We start from the raw sequence: 24,898 nt of genomic DNA on the forward strand, positions 1-24,898 counted from the left end.
GGTGCACACTTTTGGTGAAATCTTCGGGAAATTTTCAGTAAAAAAAATTAGAAAAAATAAGAAAAAACTGTTGATCACCTTTTGTGCGTCTTCACTGATGTGTGATATGAAGGCGAATAATTTAACCTAACGGGCAATGACAAAATGAACGGCAATGAATGGAGTGGTGGCAGATATTACATAGAAGGATAACAAAGAAGGTATTATTAACATCAAGCAGGAAAACATCCAAATTCTACAATTGTTGCGTGATTCTCTCACTTACCAAATAGGGCCTGATGTTGAATTATAGCTTGCGGGAGACCTCCGCCCCTGATCTATGAGAGCATGCAGTTCAATTAACGGTCCGTCCCGAGAACCCTCCCATCAAAGAGAGGGGCCGTAAGGCGGGGGGGGGGGGGGGGGGGGAGGAGGGCGTGGTAGATTGACCACTGAACCCCCGCCACCCCCACCCCCCCCCCCCCACACACACACACTATAAAAAAATGTTACAGTGCACTTCATAATTTTTTTCTGTTTGATTTGTCTATGGATGTCAAAGCATGATGTGTGTGTGTATATATAGGCCTACATGTTGCTATTGTTAGGCCTTAGGACCTATTAACTCTTCTTTTCTTTTTCTCCTCCTTCTCTATCTTCTTCTTCTTGCATGGCTTCTTCTTCTTCTTCTTCTTCTTCTTCTTCTTCTTCTTCTTCTAAATCATCTCTTCCTCCTCCTCCTCCTCCTCTTGGCGCTCCTCCTCCTCCTCTTCGTCCTCCACCTCTTTTTTTTTTCTTTCTTCTTCTTCTTCTTCTTCTTGTATTGAGACGTCAAGTAGAAAACACGCCCCCCCCCCCCCCCCCCCCACATGGGTACATACGAATGTACTAGTAAATCAATGCATTGGCATACTGAGTATGAGAATTGGGGAACTTTCTAGACTAGATAGACACCGAAAAGTACGCGCGTCAAGTGGGGATCCCCGTCGCGTCAAGTGCAAGTGTGAAGTCTGTGTGGCTGCAGCGTAAATTGCAAAAATGTAAGTTAGTCTGTTATTCACAGAAACGTGTTAATCCTCTATTCATTCATGTAGTACGAGTCTGCTTGGCGTTGAAATATTTTAATAGTGCTTGTGGCAATGCTTTTGACCTTGTTTGTTTCAAATCTAGCTCTTTATCGCAAACAAATCGGAACGCAGAACTGTCTCTTAGTCCCATATATGCATTTTTCGGTATGCAAGATTAATAAAGGTAGAGTAGACGTGATGACTAACTGTTACGCTACGTCTACGCGTCTAGCCTACTGCATGTCTACATACAGTGTAATTTACTAATACTAGACCTATATAGGTGCCTAGCTATAGAGAATCTAAGACTCCAGAGTAATTTACATACATGTATTATGCAGAGACCCTGGTCTAAGTTGGCCCTTCTTCATGCTTGTCCAGATCTTGTGTGAACTTCATTACAGACCCTCTAAACAAAAGCTACAGATACAGACGACTAGCTACACTAACCGTTTACAGCTCGGTCAGCAAAATAGTTTTCATTTTTCAATTTGACTTTTTCCTATTGCAAAGTGAAAGGTGAGTAATGCATGGTGAGGGAGACATTACAAATAAAGTTTGCAAGTACCGGCGCAGTATTCGGAAATGTGATCACAAATTCCCAAAATAAAATGAATTTAAGATTTACAGATAAAAATTGCAACTTTCTCCTCCAAGTTTTGCCGAGCTTCAGCAACAGGGTCACATCAAAAACAAATGATCCATGCTTTCAAAGATCTTTGGTTATGTTTGGCTTTCCATGGTCAATAAAGATGTGATGCAAACTCTCATTTGGCCTTATGAAGTTACAAATTTATTGACATTCAATTAGCATTCATTTCACATGTGAAATGTGTATTGTTCTCAGCTACTACTAGTGCTAGTGCTACTGTGCCAGCATCGTGTACTTAGTGATGGCATCAACTAGTGGTACTGGAGAAACTATTCCAGTGGATGAAGGGAACCAGCAGCAAGCAGCAGAACAAGACTCCACAAAGACAACAATTTCAGCCCCAAGAAAGTACAGGTATTGCATATCCTATGTTGGAGAGAGGTAGATGGATTGGTTGAAACCATCAAATGTACAAAAAAAAAATGTGTTTTAAAAATACAGAATTTTGCCAATTATTTATCATATATTAAAAATAAGTAATACATTGGGTTCAATATTACATAGGGGATACAAATTTCGAATAATAAATGCAGCATAAACTACAGATATGTGCTTTCTCGGACTTGGTCATATTTCTGGGTTACTGCTGATGAAAAAGTAAAAATACATGTAGCTTGGCAAGGTACAATGAAGTGCATGAGCACACTAAGAGCTGATGATCTTGGTTAAAGACATCATGACATTAACCCGTTCAAGATGGATTGATTTTCTTTAACACATACTTCCCATTTACCCCAGCCTGGGAATACTAAGAACTGGTATCCAACAGGGTAATTGCAACATTTGTCAGTGTACTAAGCTCCCAATAATATGCCCTGAACACTAATGTAATACCAATATGAACTACCTGTTTGCCACCTGTTTCATTGAGATTTGTTGATTATTTCAGAATGTTCTTAGGTAACATATATAAATTACAGATGATCAATTCATTATGAAACTGTATAGTTAGTGGAATTGTTTAGTTGCTTCAGGGAATGGCTAATATGACTTTGCTTTCAAGTTTACTTAACTTTCAACAACAAAAAAAATCAAATGAGCATAATCCTTTAATGAAATACAGAAGTTGCAGATTTTCACAAACAAGTGTACTGGTATTTATGAAACCAGGCTGTTGTTCCCTCGCATTGCAGACATGACTGGTACCAAGCAGACTCCAGTGTTACACTTTGCATCCTCATCAAGAGAGCAAAACCCGATGATGTCCATGTTGACTTGACAAGCAAAACAGTAAGTTTAACAGTCCTCTCTATTTCTCGCTGGTATCTTTCCTCTGTTTCTGATGAAATCGCTGATGAAAAGTTATTGAACACAGACTGTTGCTCCGAATCTGAATGATTATTTATAATGATACATCTTCCGTATGATATCCTTAACCCTAACTAGGCCGGGCTATTTAGGTAGTTGATAGAGCCGGGGGGGCCTCCCAGGCCCCCTCTCCAGATCTCGGCCGTCGACCGCGCGATCGCGACGAAAATTGGCACACACATTGCCTATGATGTAATCTAATATACCATGAAGTTAATTTTTCAAAAAATCATCATTTATGCTAAATTATGCTAATTTATGCATGATGATGCATAAAATCAGACTATTTGGTATAAATCACAAAATAAAGCTCAAAACAGGCACATTTTTTGTGTAAATATTCTTTTTAGTGTCCTTAGCAAATGTAATAAAAAAAATTGTGATATCAGAAAAAGTATTTTATTGTTTTTTTGAATTTCTTATGTATTTCTTTGTTTTTTCGACTTAATGTTTTCCATTGTTTTATGATGAAATTTGTCTGTGACATCGCTCCGAACAAGAAAATATGTTATTCATTGATTTTAATCAATAAAACACCAAAATATGTCTCAGATTCTGACATGAATGCAACATGCACACATACATTTATGTATTTATTATTCTCCGTGAGCGCAAATTTAAATACTCATGAAATTGTAAGGAAGTCCAGATTTGTGTAAAATTAGACTAGCTAAATATATAGCACAAACAATATTACACTTTTGCTTGCTTTGGTGTGATTGTCCTCATCCAAGAGAAGAATCTAGATGCTTTTAGAAAAAAAAAAAGTTTCATTTTATGAAATGTCATGAATAGCATCCTTTGTATGTACCATTGCCCCATTGCTTTATTATTTTTATTAAAACGATATGTTTGCTTTAGTTTCTCCCTTTTTTCTGCTTTCTGAATTATTCTATTCTACTTTGAAGTGTTCATCAGTATGTCTGTGGTCTCCAGAGGTTGAGCATCCCAGTATAGACTGATTCGGGTTCGTTGAGGGCAGCAAACAATTTGTGGCACTGGGCGCAGCCATGAGCTCATTTTGAGGTGTCTTAGCCGACCCCCCCTCCTCTCCCCCACCCCCGGGCAACATGTTTATCACGCACTTGTAACAAAGGTTCACGCACTAAGCAAGCGTTCGTGCACTCAGTACGAGACGCCTGTTGGCTAAAACGACCATGCATCAGTTTTCCATTCCGCGCGCGGAAGGGGGTGGGGGAGAGGGGAGGGGGGGTCAGCTAAGACACCGCAGTAATGGCGCTGCCCATGCCAAAAATACACATAGCGCGTCACAGAATCGGTCTATAGCTTCCTTGGAGCTGCGATTGGGATTACTGCAACAAGTAACAAATAACAAGTTGAAAGCCATATAAGGTTCTTGGTCCTAACTTTTTTTAAAAACTTTTTTTCTTTTTTTTTCTTTTCAGCTGAGCGCTACTGTTAAATTGCCATCAGGCAGTGACTACAGTCTGGAACTGGATCTAGCCCATCCGATCATTCCAGAAAAGAGCAGCACAAAAGTTCTTGGCAGCAAGGTACCCATGATCTGCTCACATTTTTCTTTTAATTGAAGTAGTTAATGGTCCTGTTAGTTTACTTTCCAACAGAAAGAAAAGAAGGAAACACACCAAAAGAAGATTTTTTTTTTTTTTTTTTTTTTTTGGGGGGTCAAATTACATATTTTTTTCCCCTGTCTTAGGGTATGTCTCATAGTAAGCATCTTTGACAGACATTGTGTTACTTAGCAGAGGGGTAAGTGGATTAAGATCAAATTATCATTTGTTTTTTTTTTGTTTTTTTCAATTTGATATTGAAATTAATACTTTCCCAATTTTGTTGTATGTGAGATGTTGTGTGGAGAGTAGACTGCCGGATTTAATAAGTGTAATATTTTGATTTTGAAATATTTCTGTTTGCATACTTCTGTTACATTTTTTTTCTCAGTACTAAAATTGGATAATTATTATTAAGCTGCAGTGGCATTCTTAAAGTCAGTGGGAAACATGTACTCATCTGGCCGGGTACCTTTATACCATTTTTTCACATTGTTCAGATTTGTTTATTTCATTTGATATGATTATATTCATATTCTTATTCTTATGAATTTCTTATGAATGGGTCTGTAGTTTCAAATTACACCTGCATTTATCATGAACAGAAATGAGTTACCTTTGCCTGAATTTCGTATGCTATTTATGTGAGGTTATCTGCATAAAGCTTCAGATGATCAAAGAGATCATCATTTCATGCGTTCTCTTCTATATCAGATTGAAATCAAACTCCAGAAGGAAGAAGGCCTCTGGTGGAACAAGCTGGAAGGGGAAGACCCTGTTCCCAAAGTTGCAAAATTACCAGGTAAGAGCATGCTCTCCAAACATCAGTTGGCTGTCTCTGCACTTTCTCTCCCAGTTTGTTTTACCCCGTTGAGGATGGACTGATTTTGCCATAGCACGCATTCACCATAGACACCTACCAGAGTATTCCTGGGACTTGTTTTCAGGGGGGGGGGGGGGGGGGGAAGGGGGGTATATGTGGGTGTGCCTGTCCTTGTGCAGACATGCTTTTTCAAAATCATTTGCTTGTGGTGTCTTATATGATACCACACATTACTACAGATGATGGTTCTAATATCTTTCATTTACATATTTTTCAGTGTACCATTGTTTTTTCTGTCCTTTTGTTGTTGCAGCTATTTTCACAGTCAGTTGCAAGCTGAAGCATGTTATGCATTTTAGCAACACATTTCATTTTATTCAGGTGTGTCTATATACTGTATATGCCAAATATTTCGCTAGGTTTTTATCTTCACAAATTTCGCGAGTCAGGTGTCATTCGCTGAATTAAAGACACATGAAAATATTGACTCTGATCCCGATGTGAATGTGACGTAGGCGTGTACACTTCTCCGTTCAGTACAGGGCTCCATGATCGTGAATTTAACCACTTGCAAAATCGTCAGGAATTCCCGATTCGCCAATATTTAGAGTCACGAAATATATGCCGTATACAGTAGTTGATTTGTTTTATATGCTCTTTAATGTGTAGTTTTTGTCCAGCCAAATGAGTATCTGTGAATTGCTGCGGGAAGGATATTGTTCAATGTCCGAAACATTTAAAAGCAAATGACAAAGCTTGACCATCACATTTGATATCTGCTAAACTCAGACTCAGCAACAGAATCCGAAGACACCATTCACAAGTACCCAACCTCGAGTCATGTGACGCGGAACTGGGACAAGATCGCCCACGACTTTGAGAAGCAAGAGGAGGAGGAGAACAAAGGAGAGCAAGCCCTGAACAGCCTCTTCCAGAAGATCTACGCCAGCGGAGATGAGGAGACCAAGAAGGCAATGAACAAGTCATTTGTAAGTACCTACGGGCGAGTAGGAAAAACCTAGCACACTTGCTGGCAGAGTTGTATCGAACCATTTTAAAGAGGTGGTATAGTTCTGATGGAGATTGGGATTTGGGTTTTAACATTTTGCAAGATAAGTAGAAACCACTTGTATGAAATATGAAAGAGCACACAATTCTTAGAGGAATTCAAATTCTATTTGATGAAATGGGGTTTTGAAATGGCTGAGACATCCAAATAAAGGGTCCTAATAGAGGGTGGGTCCTGTCTTTTATTTGGACCACTTTGTTTAAACTTTGGTTTTTGATATCTCACCTATTTCAAAACCAAATTCAACCAAAACTGTACCACCCCTTTAATACCCCTGCCAAAAAGAATTTGTAGGGGTTATAGAAATAGTAGCCAGGATGTGGTTGGATCATTTGGAGAGTTGGGCGTTCAGATGCTCGGTCTGACTGTTTCAAAAATGTGTGTGAAATAATCCTGTTTGTATGAAATCAGAGACTCACTTTGGTTCTGAGGTATTGCAGTGCAAGAGTTTTTTTTTCTTCTTTTTTTTTAGGAGCAGCAAGTGCATTGCCATAGTAACAGCATAGTTTGACAAAAAAAAAATCTTATGGAAAACCCTTGCAAAGTAAACAACTTCTCCTTTGTTGATGTTTTAGGGAAAATTTTCCACGCTTGTAGATCTAGCAGTGCAACACACAAGATGCCTTTTGCAAATGGTGGTAACTTGGGTTCCAGATTACTATGAATATGCTTAAATCTGACAGTGATAGTTTTGTCATTGTGTTTATTACAAGCAGGAAGGAGGGGGGGGGGGGAGGAGGATGAGGGGAGACTGTTCTCTTGCATTAATGATGTGGTCTCTCATCTGTGCCATTTTCTTCACCCATTCAACAGATGGAGTCAGCTGGTACAGTCTTGAGCACCAACTGGAAGGACATTGGATCGAAGAAGACGGAGATCAAACCACCTGATGGCATGGAGCACAAGAAGTGGGATTCATAGTGTTGTGCCCTATGGCATGGAGCACAAGAAGTGGGATTCATAGTGTTGTGCCCTCCTGCCAGCCATCAGACCTTTTCTGGAATCTCATCTGTTGTGTCATCTCATGTGAACATTTCCTTCGCGGACTCTGTGATTTGTTTTATCTTTATTATTATGATTATTTTTTTTTGGGGGGGGGGGCAGAAGGGACTGTACAGTACTGGTTGAGGTGGGATTCATGTTTTGAACATTCCTAAGTGAGATAATGAGAAACATCTTATGAAATATGAAAGAGCATGTAATTTTAAGAAGGATTCAACGTTTATTTGATGAAAATTGAATTTCAAATGGCTGAGATGTCCAAAAAGGTGATAATAATTAAAGGCGACAGGCCACACCTTTTATTAGGATCTCTTAAAGACTTAGTTTCACCTTGTTTTTGGATATCTCAGCCATTTCAAAACCAGTTTTCATCAAATAAACTTTTGATACCCGTTAGAATTGCATGCTATTTGACATCTCATAGAGTGTTTCTGAATATCTCGCAAAACGTTAAAAGCTTAATCCTCACCTCGACCAGAACTGTACACACCCTTTAACTAGTGCTTTGAATGAGACTTTCTGAGTCCGGCCTGATATATAAAGATGATTATTTTGTACAAAGCCAAACAGATGTGAGTTCAGAATGCAGATTTTTACACAACAGAGCGACAACCATGCTGTGCTGCACTGTCATCAGTGGGATGCTATGTGGAAGCTTTGCAGAGGAAATCATTGGTGAGGAGCGTAATTTTGGTATTTTAGAGGAACAGGGCCATTTTGGTTGTATTTTTAGGAAAAGATGGCTGTACTGGTGGCTTAATGATATTGAGAAAATGACTGGAATTTTTTGTGTGTTTTGTAGTAGAGCTGCCTATTACTTACAGATACTCATTGAAATTTGTATCTGAGGAAAGGAAAAAAATGATAATGACTTATGATGTAAGAATATGTGTAGCAGTCATGATAGCCAACATCAAACACTGCTTTTACTCCAGTGAATTGGTGGTGGTGCTCTGCAATTCAATACTATTGTTAGTAGCATTGACATCAGAACAAAATGGCTCGAAAATACTGGAATGATAATGCAGACTGTGTTTGGAGTTCGCCAGCAAAAACATGAACTTTTTATGAGTCTGCTAAATTTTGACAGTTCACCCATGGGCCATAGATAATCTGAGTCTTTAAAAACTGATTCTATGAGACTTTGGAATGAACTGAAGAACTGTAGGACTCCTGAAATTATTAGGGATGCCAGTTAGAATGAATGACAGGGCCTGAAATACATGAAGCAATGATGTACATAAAAGTTTGTGAACTTTTAGGCTTTTCCTTGAAAACTGGGATTCCTGAATTATGTTTGTGATGGTTTGTCTTTCCTTTATGTTGATTTTGTTGATTTTTTTTTTTTTTTTTTTGGGGGGGGGGGGGGGCTCAATACTATAATGATTATAGTAGAAGCTGTTGTGCCTTGGTGGATAGTAACATAGACTTTCCACTGTGAGGTCCCTAGTTTGAGCCCCCTGGTTGTAACGGTTATGCCTCTTGCAAGGTACTTCATCCTCACGGTCTAGTCCTTTGGAGGGCACTTTTCCATCCCATGGTTGATTTCTTGCAAGCATTCATTTGTTTTCTTTAATGGCTGCATAAAAAGAAAATAAAAAGTAAAAAAATCACAATTCACATTTGAATTCAAACAGTGTACTGGTAATGCATTAAGCAGGCTACAGTAAAACTAGAGACATTCTTGGTGTGAAACTTTTTCAGATTGGAGCTAAAGGCCTTTTTTAGCGGCCTGAAACTTCTGCAAATTGCCACTGGCATTCAATGCATTGCATATGATTCATTCAAAACCTATCTTGCACATTTTACTTTTGCAGATCTTGTCTCCTTGTGACATTGGCAAGTGAAATTGACAAAAGTTTCATGCCTTTTAAAATTACTGGTTTTACATTATGTTCCAGTAGCCACAAGGAAAAGTTGTACAAGATTCACAGTTGCCTCTGCATCAGCAACATTCCAATTTTTTTTTTCTTTGTGGTGTTTTGTTCCGGATATGCAAAATATGAATTCAGTTGCATAATAGTTGAATGCACAATAGAATCAGAGGGTGAAAGATTATCCCTCAATGTTTGTTTCATTGTATTGTAATCTCAAAAAAAGTTATCAGCTGCAGTATGTAATCATATCTCATTGTTGCCATGTTATATTTGGTGATGGGTTTCAGGCATTTGTGTTATATTGGTTGCTACTAAATGGGATACTAGAAAATATTTGGCCTGAGGAGGGTAATATTGTCAGGTATCCTATGCATAGAGGCCTTTCTTTCAATATCACCTATGGGGTGATGTTTCCTTCAAAATTTTATCTGTATGTTACCCAGAAAGCTACAGGAGGCTGTTGCATTGTCTAGGCAGTTAGATGAATGCAGTGGGATAAACCCACAGTATTCACACAGAAATGGGGGTATAATATACTTAAGTTGTGCAGTGAGTCTACTTTTGTAATATGCAACTGTGGGATTGCTGATCTTTAGGGGCAATTCTCCCTATCGCATATAGCCGATATCAAACAATATCACATCGGGATACTGATATCTGATAGATCGCTTTTGGGATGTATACGCTGAACTTCCGGTTTTGCAGTTCTGGAATATCATACCAAAGCTCCTACGTAGCGTAGGATCTTTGATTGTACATTCCTTTCTGGAAATGTCTCGAGCAAATTGGCGAGTTTGACTTCAGGTCGAAGTGGTCTTTCTTGTGAAGTAGATTTTTCCACACACTCCGCTGAACTCTGTCTATTGCGAACTTCACCCATGTCACGTCCTTCATCTATGGATATTTTTTATAATTTCCTTGTGTGGCATCATCCGGCCCAGCATTGGGATGCTTCGCAGAAGAATCCCATTTATCAAGTGTAAAGTTACAGATTAGAAAATAACTATTATTTGCAATCTCGCTAGTACTTTGGTGTTCAGTATGCATTAAAGCGTACATTTACACATCGCGTGGTCATAACTGGAAGTTTATATCCCAAGAATTAAAGGTACAATATTAGAGCGATTCGGAGAACCTTATGCGATAGGGAGGATTAGTTACAAAAGCCAAGAATGGTGCCCCCTCACAGATCAGATGATTCAGCACTGGAGCCCTAGATGAGGCAACATATGCTCTAGTATGGGACACTCCTCAAGTACTGTTGATCGTGTATATGTTATATAGTTTGGATCTTGTAAACAAGGGAGAATAGTACTGTACAGTACTGTAAAAACTTGCTGGAAACTGGTAATGAAACTACAAGTGCCAGCAAACATACCCCTGTATAGGTAGCTAGGACTTGCACAATAACATGATTTTTTTTTTCTCACTTTGAAATAGCATTTTTATTAATATTATGGTCTCCATTTTATACATAACGCTTTTGGTGAATAGAATAGTATTAGGATAAATATGATAACAGAACAAGCTGTTGTTGCTCAGTGCACAAGACCTGTCAATTGTGAGGTTTATTGAGTACTTTGACAGCAGTAGTTGCACCCCTTGGCAAAGCTCTTTATCTTCATTGCATCTTCTGAGGGGGCTTAAAAGTTTGTGTTTCTTCTTTTGAGCATTTCTTGCTTCCATTTTGGCCACATAAAACAAGTCATTATTCAATTCCATAATAATTTCCACCTTCATAGGTGTATCATTGACATTTAGACCTGCTTTCTATCCATTGCCATGCGCCAAGTAAGGAAACGTACTTCTTTAAAGATAACTTGCAGTGCTTTCTTTGTATCTATCCATCCTTTGTGATTTCTTTTACATCTCTTAGCCTCATTTGCAATGTCACAGCTAACCATGTTTTAGAGGAATCTACAATCTGTAGTTTTTGGATTGAAAATTGACTACAATACATGCATTCGATAATGAATCAAAAGATGACTTGAGAATTGCCTGATCAAGAAATAAGTGTAGAGCATGATGAAATTTCCCCATTGTATCATATGCTTAAGTAGACCTGTGACAGGAGAACTGAAATCAATTGGAACTATTTGATTTTTAGCAAAACTTGTACAACTGTATTGTCCTGATTTCTTTCTTATGGGTGAATCAAATCAGCTCTACAGTCAGTCATGAGCAACCCACTGGAATCTAGTAATTTCACACTTGTAGGATTTGCTCTATCGATTCTACCGTTCTACTGACCTTGTTCTACCCTGCATATGTGGAGATTAATCCTCCCACCATTTTTTTTTTCAATTACCAGTTTACTTTTATCTCCTCATCATATCTTCCATGGTAAAACTGTTGTATATGAAGACAGTTTGTATCCTTGTTAGAGGATAACGTCAAAGGTCAAATTCTCAATGAAAACAAGTGTGGATTTGCAATGATCAGCTATGTTCTGGCTATTAAATATGAACTTGCTTGTGTCACATTTTTCATGCAACTTTTGTGTCTTGTTTTGAACCCTGTTTCTTTCTGTGTGGTTGTCCATTGGCAGGTACTGTATTTCATGGTTCTCATATTTTGGTCGGCCTCCAATCATGCTGGTGTCCCGGTTGGTTTTCGCGAATAGAGTAGAAACAAAGCTATTGTGGTAGGATTTCCTCAAATTGAACTAAGTTATGGAATTGTAAAGTTTTGATTTGTGCAACCATTATTATACAAAGTTGATGGGGTGATGGCACCATGGCTAACAAGTCTCTTATTGATTTACAGTTCTAGTCAAACCCGTGTTTAATGTACATGTATTATAATAATATAATGTATAATATAATATAATATAATAGATATGATATATAATATAATATAATACAAATGTATATAATATATAATAATAATAACGATAATTTTATTATTATTATTATTATTATTATTATTATTATTATTATTATTATTATTATTATTATTATTATTATTATTATTTCTATTATTTTAAATTTCATTTCTGATGAAGAATTCAAAAGAAAAAGCTAAAGGAAGGAAGAATACTCTGAAACTGGCATACAGTGCAAGTGACTCAGGCTGGCTTCTTGGTGTACTACTGGTGCTGCTGATACAAGAAAGCTTTTCCAATCTTGTCCTACAAGTACCAAGCAACAAGCAATGAATGGATATTGACCGAGATTTAGTTTTAATGAGATTCACAAAAGCTGTAAAGCAGACAAAAAAATTGCTAATGATTCTGATCAGCTAAATGATGCTAATGAGAAAATTAAAAAAATACAGCCATATCTGTAAATCAGAATAATCTACTAAAACTTTCCAACAGCCTAATATCAAATGGTCTATTTAGTAAATTCCTATTCAACACAAAGGGCAATTTCGGCCATTGAAACAGCTTTTGCATACTTTAGTTGTTGCTTTGTTGGGCAAGTCTTGGACAGAACTAGATGAGCTGTCACTGACCTGTGGGAAGTACAATGCTTAGAACCTGAATACACAAGTGACTCTTTGCCAGTTTACCGAAATACAGTCCGATGCATTCAAGCTGAGAAAAACTGCACAATAAGACGATGCGGCTGACAAACTGATATTTTGTTCTAAAACTTTTTAAAGTAAGAAGTTTAAAAAATTTTAGAGTTAAAGAATGTTTAGTACTTTGAAGCCATTTATGAAGTGTCTTACTGTACTGCACTGTTTTTTGGTTGACAAGCACACAGGTATGTTTAAATCTGTAACTTCATGCATGCTCCGATTGGTCTGTGGAACTTCCAACTTGCTCTCTCAGATCTCTGCCTGGAAGATGGCTTCTTGTTTCTGCGGTAGGACTGTGGAATTAAAAACAGAATTTTAACCCTATTCTAACTGGGCTATTTGAGACCAAGTTTTTACTGGGGAGGGGGTCAATTTGACCCCCCCCCCCTTCAGATCTCTGCCGCCGATCGCGGGATCGCCGCAAAATTTTGCCTGAACATACAGCAGGATGTCAACTACAAGATTACATGGTCATACAAAAGAAAAATTTTGATTTTCTATTTTTAGTTAATTATGCAAATTTACGCATGAAATCATATTTTCACCTATAACTCCATTAAGACTGAATGATTGCTAAATTTTTGTGTAAGAGTTCCTCAAGACACATTGAACAATTTTCTTGTAAAAAAAGTAGCACAATCAAAATCAGTTTCTTTTGTTTTTTATTGTTTTGCTAATTTCTTATGTATTTCATTGTTTTTTGACCTTTTGTTTTCTATTGTTTTTTGGCCAAAATTTGTTGCAGGCACTTTTTCAAGCTTATCTACATTAAAATTGATTGATTTCAACGGTTAAAAGTTGAAATAATCTAATTTATATCAATTTAACCAAAAAACACAATTTGCATTGGATTTGCACACAATATCATGAATTTGAGCTGTTTTCGGGTTGACATGCATACGCAAAACATTACGCAACTTCAGAACGGTGTACCCGGACATCGCAAATTTGGTCTCAAAATATGTGGGAGACTTCAAGGAAAAAAGTCATGAAACGACGCAGCAAAATCTTTGCGCGTTGCGGAATTGCGGCGCGAAATGTTGAGGGGGGGGGGGGGTCAAATTGACCCCCCAGTTAGAATAGGGTTAAGAAATGATACAGCTTGTACATTAGAGGAAGGCTTAGAGTCTCAGAAATCCAGCTAGAAGAAAGTCAGAAATCTCAATATTTGGGAATTATCAGGCTTCAGGTCTGGTAACAGGTCACAATTCAATAAAACTATTTAACCCTAAAAGACTGGGGGGGGGGGGGTATAAAAGGCCCCCCTCAACATTTCGCGCGATTACTCTGCAACACGCAATGCTCTCTCCGCGATGCTCTATGACTTTTTTCTTTCCAGTTTCCTGCACATTTTGACACCAAATTTGTGACGCCCGGGGGTACGGTTCTGAAGTTACATAACTTTTTGTACATGCACGTGAGACCGAAAATGGCTCAAAAAATGTGATTTTGTGTACAAAGTCAATACAAATTGAGTTTTATCACATGGTTCATATAAATATGCTTATTTTTTCTCTCAATGGCTAAAATCAATTTGTTTTAGTAGTATTATGCTTCAAAAAGGGTCTGCCACAAATTTTGCTGAAAAAAACAACAAAAAACAAAAGGTCGAAAAAACAAAGAAATACATAAGAAATTCATAAAACAATAAAATAGATAAGAAATTAACTTTGATACCAAATTTTTTTTCAAGTACATTTGCTAAGAATGCCACAAAGAATATCTAGACCAAAAATGAGCACTTTTGGAGCTTTATTTACTGATTTAGATCAAAAAGTCTGATTTCTCGCATAAATTAGCATAATTAATCAAAATAAAATAAAAGAAAACTATTTTGGAAAATTTGAATATACGATCTTGTAGATTACATCGCACACTACCATTGTACAAATTTCCGCGGCGATCGCGCGATCCATGGCCGAGATCTTATGGGGGGGGGGGGGGCCTTTAGCCCCCCCCCCCCCCCCCCCCCCCGTCTTTTGAGCTACCAAAATTGCCCAGTCTTTTTAGGGTTAAATCCCATGCAATATACACATAATGGTTGTTTCTTTGCCAGATTCTCTAAAAATGGTATGATAATAATGAAAAGTACAGAACAAGCTCAATACAGAAGTGTACTTGATATCAAAAGTCATTTTATTACATACTGTACTGTTTTCCTTTGAAAAACACATTAAAAAAAACATTTGTGTAAATGTCCTTTTCTCACATCGAAGAAAATAACAGGATTCATGACAAACGGGGACACATATAGCATACTGCCATAGAAACACCAAATAGCACAAAGGCATGATTTTGTCAGGAATGAATGTCACATTATGATTGGTGGTCAAGCGCTCTGATCTCCCTCGGTCAAGTACAATGCTACAAAGTGCTCAGGGGAAGGTCATTTAGCAGAGCCACCAGAGGGCGATATCATCACCAAGAAGAAAGTAAGACGACAAACTAAAAGTACTGCTGCTGCTGCTACCACCTTTACAGTTTAGGCTACCAAGAACAAACACAACAAATGCTCGATGAGACAATTTACACTGCAACCTCCCTGTCATCGAAAATAAAGTTAGATCATTGTTTGTGGTCTTTCTAAACCACACATGTAAATATGAGAGTCTGTCTTCACGCACCTAATATGAATATCAAGTTGTTATTGAGAATTGTGACAACAATCAAACATTTAACTTAGATGTGATCTCTTTTCCTACAGCTTTGACTGTCATGTGCTCATTAGTAGAAAAAAAAATGCATTCCTGGGTCATTTTTCACACAAATATCATATGTACAGCTTGTACTGTGATTCAAATTCATATATGACCTACTTCAAAGGGATTTTCTCTCAGAGCGGAAGATTTCTGCGAGATAAAGTCACATAGGCCCATACCTTCAAAAGACACAGATGTGTTCAAAATATGACATGTGCTTAGGTTTCTTGCAAACACTGATCAATCAAAGTACCGTTTCCTTTAATTTCTAGCACCTTTTTAGGGTCAGAATGAATTCAAATAAAAAGTAAACCATTCCACAGTGGCTTGTGTTGCAAACCCAAAATAGATATAACCTCCAGAACATTTACATTACAGCTGTACCAGAAGTATAATGAATCATGTAAAGATTGTTATGAAGAGTTTAACAACCCTGGTGTTCGACTTGTGTGATTGGCTAAACACTTACAAAGTATATTTATCTCCTGTCTACCTTTTGATACATGTAAGCTGCACCCAAATCTTCTTTGTTCTGTATTTTAGAGCCTAAATATTGCATCATAATAGAAATCACGCATCACTGCAGATGAAGATGTGAAAGAAATTTTGGCCCAAGGGTTTAACCTCATAAAAGTGGATTCTCTGAAAATCCTTCCCCAAGATTCTGGTGTATCCACATCATTACACGAAAGATATTTCTGGCAGAAACAGAAACAAGTCTGTTGACACAGACAAATGTCTGTGGACAAGTAGAAGCAATCAGGACACAGCACACAGTCTCTAGCAAAGTTAGAACTTTTCTGATGGTGCATACCACAGTCATTAATGACCTGCATTACACAGACATTCATTTCATTTTCATTTCATTTCATTTCAAAACAACAAGACTGACCACAAATGTGTAAAATTCTCTCTGGTTGCAATCAAACGGCCATGTTTTTGCAGTGGCCGTCGGTGGTTAGCAGTAGAGGGCAGTAAGTCTCCTGTGTCAAGAAAACTTGAGGCCCATTTTCCCTGACAGCCTACAAGATATGGCCTCTACAGGCACAAGAGCTGAATTACCAGACATCTTCTGCTGTCACTATTTCACACTCAAAACCATCCACGGCGAGTTCTCATCACCTCTGCGATAGTCTTGGCTCAAGGTAAGGAGCCTTACAGACTGCACACAAATCACTGCTTGCTTGTACTATTCTTGTCTCCTGTGGGTCGCGTCCACTCTGTCTGTAACCTGAATGGTGGCATGCTCTGACTGTCTACAGGTAGACGAGACACGAGATGCGGCTGCCAAGAGCTCTCTTGCAGTCTTGGTGATGAGTGATGGGATCACCATGGTAACAGTCTCTTCTCATTCCTCATATCTGAAGCAATTACTGGCTATCTTCCACACGCCCGTCTGCGTCTTTGTCAAGATGAAGCTCTGATTGAAGGGGAAGTTTCTACTGCCCTGGAAACTCACTTTGCCGCTGGTCACCACGAGGACGGAAGTCTGGTTGTCCGTCATCTCCTCTGCAGGTTCAAAAAAAGGAAACGATTACTGGTGGTGAAACTCTCAATTACACTGCATTTATTTAAATGTATTGTTTACCATTGGGACAGTGATTTTAAAAATGTTGGAGTTAAATCACATGTGATGCATCTGTGTACAGTAGGGTTGTTGTATCACAATACATCCTACCATATAAAAAATTGGCAATAAAGCCTAAAATACAAAGAGATATCACTATTAATCTCAATAAACCATAACTGTCAATGGTTTATTCTAGAAACAATCTTATCATAACTATTGTTCACATTTTGCATATTTAACAATACTTATGATTATACCGATTAACATTTTTACATTGGCTGTTTCTATCCCCAACTCAAATTTTAGAACCATTCTGAAGCACTAAAGCTAGGTTTCTGTTTCATCTGCAAGTGGTAAAAAATGCCTTTATTAACCCTTCCACAATCACTTATCTGTCAAGTGTCATCGATAGCTCATGTAGTTTGATTGTCAGTTATATTGCAGAATATAAGGGGAAATGAAACCCAAATATACATGTGGATTGCATGAATGCAGCAATTCAGTAGAACACAGAAGTGAACGTTTGCAGAAAATCAGACAATCCGTTGAAAAGTTACACTTATTTTTAAAGTTTTGGTGCAGGCATCTCTGGGTGAGAAGACTACAACAGTTTGTGATGTCACATATGGAAAACAAAGCAAAAAATATATTGAAAATTCAACATATTTTCACTTTTATTGCACAATAGAAGAGTACTTGACTTACCTCTTTCTGAAAATGGCGAATAGTATTACCCTTCACATACTTTAATAAAACATCTGGGAATGCATACTTCTTGCAGAAAATAAAGTTTGGCAAAATTCTCCTTATATTTTGTTTATCATTTTCAAAAAAGAAAATGACATTACTAAATGTTGCTTTTTCATTCAGCGATGCGGCACCCAAAATTTGAAAATTCATAACTTTTCAACGGATTGTCCAAGTTTTCCTCTAACTCTCACTGCTGTGTTTTACTAATATTGCTGCATTTTCTCAATACCCATGTCTATCTGGATTTCAAAGGGTGTGAGTCATGATAACACTTTCATCACAAATACCAAATGTGTGTGTGTGTGTGTTGGGGGGGGGGGGGGGGGGGGAGAGAATGGTTGAGGCAGATGGGGAGGGCTGGGCCAAGAATGTAACCAAGCCTGATTCAAAAGCAGTCAAGCTATTTGAGTCAATCAAACAAGAATCGATATCAATCTACAGTTCGTTGCCTCTCTTTTAAGTCATAAAAGGATGCCTTGTTACATACCTGGTATGGGCTGACAGTCTAATGTGTCCACAGTATGCTCCGTGACAGGCAGCTTTTCAAAGAACTCCATAATGCCTGCTGAGCCAGACACTCCATTCCCATTCCACACCATGGTGGCACTGTCCAGGTACAGCTTTCCAAGCAACTGTTTGTATACATCATGTAAGAAACAAATAATTCCAATAAAGGTCAATTTCACTTGATCTTGAGTATTTCTATTGACACTCAATCCTGTTTCTAGATATTGCATATGCTGTATACAGTATCTCTAAAGTGAAGTATTGTGCAAATTGGGACTTGTAAGACAAGTGGGAGGTGGTTGACTTCGCAATCTAGAACCACATGAAGGGTAGGTGAAAGAAATATTAGTGCTTCCCAAACAAAGAGAGTTGGCAAATTTCCATCCTGGAGAAGCTATGCCAAGCATTTGTCTTTAGCAGGTGGTAATATTAGGGGGAGTAGTTCCTTTTACGAATACTGGTCAACTTGAAAAATTCACAAAATGAAAACACAGCGAAATATTATACTACACATAGTTGTTGTAGCTTGATGTTACAACCAAATTGAAACATAACAGTTATAATGTGTGTTCCTCCTCAAAAGTAAACTCACTGTACCTGTTTGAATAATTTATGAATGATACTTCATGCTGTTTTTAAAAGCGATGAAACACTTTAAAATATAGAGCCAAAACGTTCTGAAATTATCACATAGACAAGTGCAATTAACAAAACAAAAATAGTAATTTATTAATGCAATAAGAAAAAGACTGTACACTATCAACCTTTGATATGAAGAACTTGTTTGGTCTTGAAAATTACTTCAAAATGTTATCAATTATCTGAACCTGGAAAGCATAATGACTTGAGATATATCTCAAGTCCACCATTACATTGTACAATATATTGTTGAATATTTATCTTAAACTGTGCAGGAGTTTCCACATGTTTTTGTACCACGGTAACAGAATAACAGAAAAACAAAAAGGATATGAAAAAAACAACAACAACTAGATAGCTGGAAGCGCAGGAAGTTTGAACAAATGCATTGTACAATGTAACAATGTATGTCATAGCAGTTTTCCTGCATGCATGAAAAATACTCCAAGGCATCAAAACAGTAAAGTTCCACTAATAGTGATGAAAGTAGTGAATTTATTTGTTTTAGCTATAATGCAATATGCGTATATCACTCTCTATACTCCCATGTATGTTTTTAACATGCTGGCCTGGCAAGCAAGATGCAAGCTTCATTGTAGATTGGCCCCAACTTTGCCACCAAGCTATCCCATAATGCATCTAAAATAGTGCTGGCCAAGGGGCATTTTTGTCTTGGTGGTGCCAAAAATTGGCTTACCGATCTCCTGCGGTCAAAGGTTTCATAGAAGACTTTGTAGAACTGCTCTCCAGCTTCACATGCCTGACCAGTAGCAGAAAATTCCTGGGTCTTCAAAAGATGGGCAAATATTGAAATGGTCAAACACATCAATGTCAATGCAAAAGGTTAATGTCAATCAACATAATCATAAATCAGCAAATGCTTGCTGGTTTATCTTGCCATGCACAGAAGACAGGGTAAATGACTCCTGAAACAGGGGAAAAGTGAACAAAGATTTTGACCCATTCCCAACATTTCATTCACATACATTGTACATCAAAATGTCCACACAGACTGTTTATGCAATTTTTTTTAAAGAGTGCCCATTGTGACTGTTTTTCAAATGTTGACAAAATACTGCTAGCATACACTGTATATTTGGTATAGTGTCACATGACTGTGAAACTGTGGTTGCAATTTACTTTGTCCAATCTGTGTTTGCTCTGCACATTCAATCACTAGCATCAATAAGAAGTTGCTTATCAATCCTCCCTAATCCATTGCATCTAAAAGTTGACTGCAAGAAAGTGGGGAAATCTTGTAAAAATGCTCCTGAAATTCTTGTATCAATATAGAAGTTTGGTTTTTTTTTTCAGCATTTACTTAATCAAGCATACAATGTGCAGTGTTTCTTTTACACGAATCGCCATGACTTGTTCAAGTGATTTGTGCATCGTGACATGTGTCTTTCAGTAAATACCATTTCAGGAGACATGAGAGCTTAAGTATTTGGGCATTTCCACAGTAAAAGGGTACTTTTCAGGGATGTCTCTTTATTTTCTGTTTCCAATGTGCATTACCCCAAACACAATCTGATCTTCTAGAACACTTTAATGAGAGATAACTTTGCCCCCAAAGTGCTTTGAACAAGCAATCTATCAAAATTTTTTGCCAAAATGAAAAATTTTGGGTGAACGCATATGTAACACTGTCCCAGACAGAAATCCATGTACTAACATATGAAGGTCAACTTACGAATGCTCAGTGAAACCTTGTTTTTCAATTAAATGGTGTAATTTTGTTGAGAGAGGATAATAACAGCTGTAAATGTCTATAGAACATTGTGTTTTATACCATTTCTAGACTTAGTGGTGAACGCATGTAACATGGACAGAGCAACTCGTCACATTTTGGTCTGTCCATGTTACGCATGTTCACCTTTAAGTCTAGAAATGGTATAAAACCGTATCCGGGCAATTTCCCCCGAGGGCAAAAAACAGGTTAATAGTAAGGTTAGAGTAAAGATTAGGGTTGGGGTTAGGTTTAGGGTTAGGAGTTTGGGGTAGGGTTACGATTAGGTCCAGGATTAGGATTAGGGCCACAGGGAGGGTCCCAGGTAATTGCCCAGGGGGTAATTACCTTAGACCCTATAAAACACAATGCTGAATAGAATTTTAGAGCTGCTGTTATCTTCTCTCATCAAAATTAAGCCATTCAATTGAAAAACAACAAAGTTTCATAGAACATGGGTAAACTCTACCCCTTGTGATGAGGCTCTAGGGGCTGAGCAACTATCCACAGCCCAGTCGCTGTAGAAAACGCGACAGGGCCGTATCAGGATGGTGCACAACAACAAAGCCAACACAAAGCGAACATATCGATCACGTTGAGTTTTGATATTCGACATCATTTTTTTTTCACCTCAAACTTATTAAAGAAAATCTTAATTAATTAGACTTCATATTTATGTTATTGATACTGACATATACAATTCATAACTCACCGAAAACGAAGATTATGTGCAGTGTGTGTGAACAGTATATCGTCTTTCATTGACGGCCATTTTGAATAATCAGGAGTTCACGCGATCGGAGTGTAAAAGTGTAGGTCCGATCGCCTGAACTGAGCCTGAGCAGATGCCATGCGAAGCACTTGTGTACAGCAACAGTGCTGTGTCAAAATCTAGTTAATGTTTCCTACATGCAGACAAACATTACTTAAGTCAAGAAGGTGCCTATGCTACGCTTCACATGTTTTGCTCTACGAGAAAGCAATTTCAAAATGACACCAGAGCTAAGAAGAGAAATTGTTATAGTCATAGATGACCGTCAGTCACCTGTATCACTTCTCCTGTTGGATCTACCACCATGTAGGAGGATGTACTCTGTTGTTACTTGCACTGAGCACTACTACTACTACTAGTAGTACTACTCAGGGGTCTACTGTAAGTCTACTCACATTTTGTTGTACGACTATGATGATGAGTGATTGATCCTGTTAGTGTTAGAGCTGTTGATTTATAGTGAGTATTAGTGAGACTGTCGACAGTTGTAAAATTACATATTTAGCAGATCTACACTGAATGCCAGAATGGCACCCCCTCATTACACACAGCTCAGCTCGAGCTGCTACACTGCATCAAGGTACAGGGTTCGTATGGTCCGCTGGCCAGCCACCCAAAATCCCGGACTAGTATAAGTAACTAGCTGGCTACATTGCTTCAGGTCAAAATTGATTACTGGCATCACCCCTGAGGTATCAAGGTAGCTAGGCCCTATTTACTACTGGCACACAAGGTCAAGGCTGATGAATGCAACCTCCGCTCCGAGACCTTGACACACTGGGACAATTCTAACACCGATTCGAACTTGTGGGACTACACCATATCTAGCGCGATGATGGGAGCTACTAGTATCTGTCATTCAGCTATCAATTTGTCAACCTGCATTAAACTTGGGTCCATGACTGACATGGACCCAAGTTATTCGGCTCTTGAATAAGTAAATCTGATATTGATAAGAAAACCACTTACTGCGGAAGTAGAAGAGAGTGCCATCGTTCGCTGCTGGGCATGGGCCTTGCTCTAGCGCCTGCTGTCTCAGTCTGCAGCTTGCCACGGAATGAATGGCCCCGGTAAAGGTGTAGTTTGCAGGCACAAACCCTTGTTGGTCGTATAGGAGTCTGCATGCGCCAAGACTAATACACGCAACACTACACTGCAGCCTCTCCGAAGCTTCAACACAGGGCCTATGGGACAGTGCCAAAGTGGTGCATGTAGTAGTCTTGGCGCAGACTCCTTTACGACCAACAAGGGTTTGTGCCTGCAAACTAGTAAAGGTGTACGATTAGCCGACGCGATAGGATCACCGTTGCCACCGTACGTTGTACGTTCCCCGTACGTTGTATCCGGGCGCCAGACAACTCGCCCTCGAGACAAGTCACCCCGAAGACAGCTCGCCCTCGATTTTTGAGCTGTCTTGGGTCCGAGGGCGAGTTGTCTCAAATGGCGAATAAATATACCCCAAATGATTGATTTAATATCAGACAAAATAAATGCTGCTTCAAAATAATTTTGCATTTATCTGCCTAAGTTGAATATCAGAATGCACACAGTTTCTATTTTCTCTGATTAAAGTCATTGTTAAGATGAAAATTATGGCATTCTGTAATCGCATATTCCCAGCCCTGAGATCGCAAGAATTGCCGAATCGTCCATGCCCGATCTGAGCTCGCCTCCTGATTCCCATCGGCAAACTGCAATAAATTTTTTGACTTTGAATGCACCTCTTAGACTTCATTTATGATTCAGGTTTGTATTATTGATTAATGATACTAGATAGTGGTTTAAATTCGATTAATATTTCACTGTCTTTGTTTATTCAGCCGAAGAAGAAGTAGAGTCGATCTCGCCCTCGCCCCTTTTTCTCCGGCTAGCGCGGATATTGTGTGGGCTGCATAACGGGAGCGGTTACGGGAGCACAATGCAGGCCACAATGCACGCCGCGCTAGCCGGAGAAAAAGGGGCGAGGGCGAGATCGACTCTACTTCTTCTTCTGCTGAATAAACAAAGACAGTGAAATATTAATCGAATTTAACCTACTATATAGCATCATTAATCAATAATACAAACCTGAATCATAAATGAAGTCTAAGAGGTCCATTCAAAGTAAAACAAAGTAAGACAACTCGCCCTCGGACCCAAGACAACTCGCCCTCGAAAATCGAGGGCGAGCTGTCTTCGGGGTGACTAGTCTCGAGGGCGAGTTGTCCTGGATCCGTTGTGTGCTACGTTGTGTGCCACGTACCAAACCCAGGGGTGGGGTTTTTTTTTTTTTTTTGGTTTTTGTTTTTGTTTTTGTTTCTTCTTCTTCTTCTTCTTCTTTTCTTTCTTTCTTTCTTTCTTTCTTTCTTTCTTTTTTACAGTGAATTTTGTGAAAGAAATATTCCGGTATAATACTAGTAGTATAGTCGTCGTACTGAAAGTTGGTATGAATGGATTTATTCAAAGCAATTAGCCTGATGCACAATTTATATTGTTTGTACGCGAATTTTATATTGTATACTTTATCGTCGGAAATTATAGAATGAAATGAATGAATGGATATTAAGAAAAAAGTTCTGAGGAGAGTTGTTGGCAATATTAGGACGCATTATGGCGAGAGTTGCGGCCTCTGTCATATGGTTTTGTCAAGTGCACCGTTTATAAACAGTAGATTTAACGAAATACATTATTTATGTAAATTGTAATACAGGGGCGGATCCAGGAATTCTGTAGTGGGGGGGGGGGGGGGGGGGATGGCGTAACTAATATTTCTGGTGCCACTTCCGGGTTTCATTTCATTTTTCTTTTTATTTCTCTTGTTTGTATACGAAAAATAAAGGGGGGCATGCGCCGGTTGCGCCCCCCTCTGGATCCGCTATACTGTAATATGTTACCAACACAGTAGGACCTACGTCAAATCAATTAATCTTTTCACAATCGTGACATGCATATGATTTTCAAACTTTGATACAATGCAGTTAGGAGTCGACACCTTTGGAAACACAACCCGCAGTTATAGGGAAACGAGATAAATGAACTTTGTTTCTGTTTTATTTTATTCACTATGTGAAGCATTCGCGTATCCAACCCAGGGGCCGCGGAACGTTTTTCACTGTGTGTGTGTGTGTGTGTGTGGGGGGGGGGGGGGGTGTCAAGGTCAAGCCCCCCCCCCCCCCTCTTAGCCGCACCGGCGTAGCCAGGATATGATCTTGGGGGGGGGGGGGGGGGGTGGCGGTTAGCGACCGAGTCCGAGCGAGCGGAGAGAGCGAGAGAGAGAGAGAGAGAGAGAGGGGGGGGGGGGTCCCCCTCCCACGGTAAGAACTTTTTGCATTTTGATGTTGTAAATGGTGCAATTTGATGCATGTTTTATCGACTTGAAACGGCCCCACTTGTAGCAGGATATTTTGATGTGGATTATT

At 38.7% G+C, this 24,898-nt stretch overlaps 2 protein-coding genes across 2 annotated transcripts; one reads left to right on the forward strand and one right to left on the reverse strand.

The window, feature by feature from the left end:
* The first annotated feature begins 952 nt into the window (after positions 1 to 952).
* LOC139710117 (protein SGT1 homolog) lies at positions 953 to 7,361 on the forward strand. The gene is made up of 7 exons (XM_071622051.1): positions 953 to 1,019; positions 1,894 to 2,052; positions 2,832 to 2,928; positions 4,413 to 4,520; positions 5,253 to 5,340; positions 6,151 to 6,350; positions 7,244 to 7,361. The coding sequence occupies exons 2-7, from the start codon at positions 1,940 to 1,942 to the stop codon at positions 7,349 to 7,351; spliced, it is 714 nt and encodes a 237-aa protein (XP_071478152.1). The 5' UTR covers positions 953 to 1,019; positions 1,894 to 1,939; the 3' UTR covers positions 7,352 to 7,361.
* An 8,710-nt stretch (positions 7,362 to 16,071) lies between these two features.
* Positions 16,072 to 22,546, reverse strand: LOC139710118 (NTF2-related export protein 2-like). Its single transcript, XM_071622052.1, has 4 exons — positions 22,470 to 22,546; positions 19,697 to 19,786; positions 18,341 to 18,485; positions 16,072 to 17,042 (listed from the first exon to the last, which is right to left on the reverse strand). The coding sequence occupies exons 1-4, from the start codon at positions 22,491 to 22,493 to the stop codon at positions 16,882 to 16,884; spliced, it is 420 nt and encodes a 139-aa protein (XP_071478153.1). The 5' UTR covers positions 22,494 to 22,546; the 3' UTR covers positions 16,072 to 16,881.
* Between the last annotated feature and the right edge of the window lie 2,352 nt (positions 22,547 to 24,898).

The sequence above is a fragment of the Diadema antillarum genome, unplaced genomic scaffold, assembly GCF_040938485.1.
Source record: "Diadema antillarum isolate AM-2024a unplaced genomic scaffold, OU_Dant_1.0 seq00001502_RagTag, whole genome shotgun sequence".
Classification (NCBI taxonomy): domain Eukaryota; kingdom Metazoa; phylum Echinodermata; class Echinoidea; order Diadematoida; family Diadematidae; genus Diadema; species Diadema antillarum.

Bases quoted from the DNA above. Each gene is read 5' to 3' on its own strand.
- LOC139710118 (XM_071622052.1), bottom strand. From the start codon at position 22,493: ATGGCACTCTCTTCTACTTCCGCA. The intron at 19,787-22,469 runs GTAAGTGGTTTT...CATCTTTTGAAG, and splicing joins CACTCTCTTCTACTTCCGCA to ACCCAGGAATTTTCTGCTAC. The intron at 17,043-18,340 runs GTATGTAACAAG...TTGAACCTGCAG, and splicing joins AGACTGTCAGCCCATACCAG to AGGAGATGACGGACAACCAG.
- LOC139710117 (XM_071622051.1), top strand. From the start codon at position 1,940: ATGGCATCAACTAGTGGTACTGGAGAAACTATTCCAGTGGATGAAGGG. The intron at 2,053-2,831 runs GTATTGCATATC...CTCGCATTGCAG, and splicing joins TCAGCCCCAAGAAAGTACAG to ACATGACTGGTACCAAGCAG. The intron at 6,351-7,243 runs GTAAGTACCTAC...CCCATTCAACAG, and splicing joins AGGCAATGAACAAGTCATTT to ATGGAGTCAGCTGGTACAGT.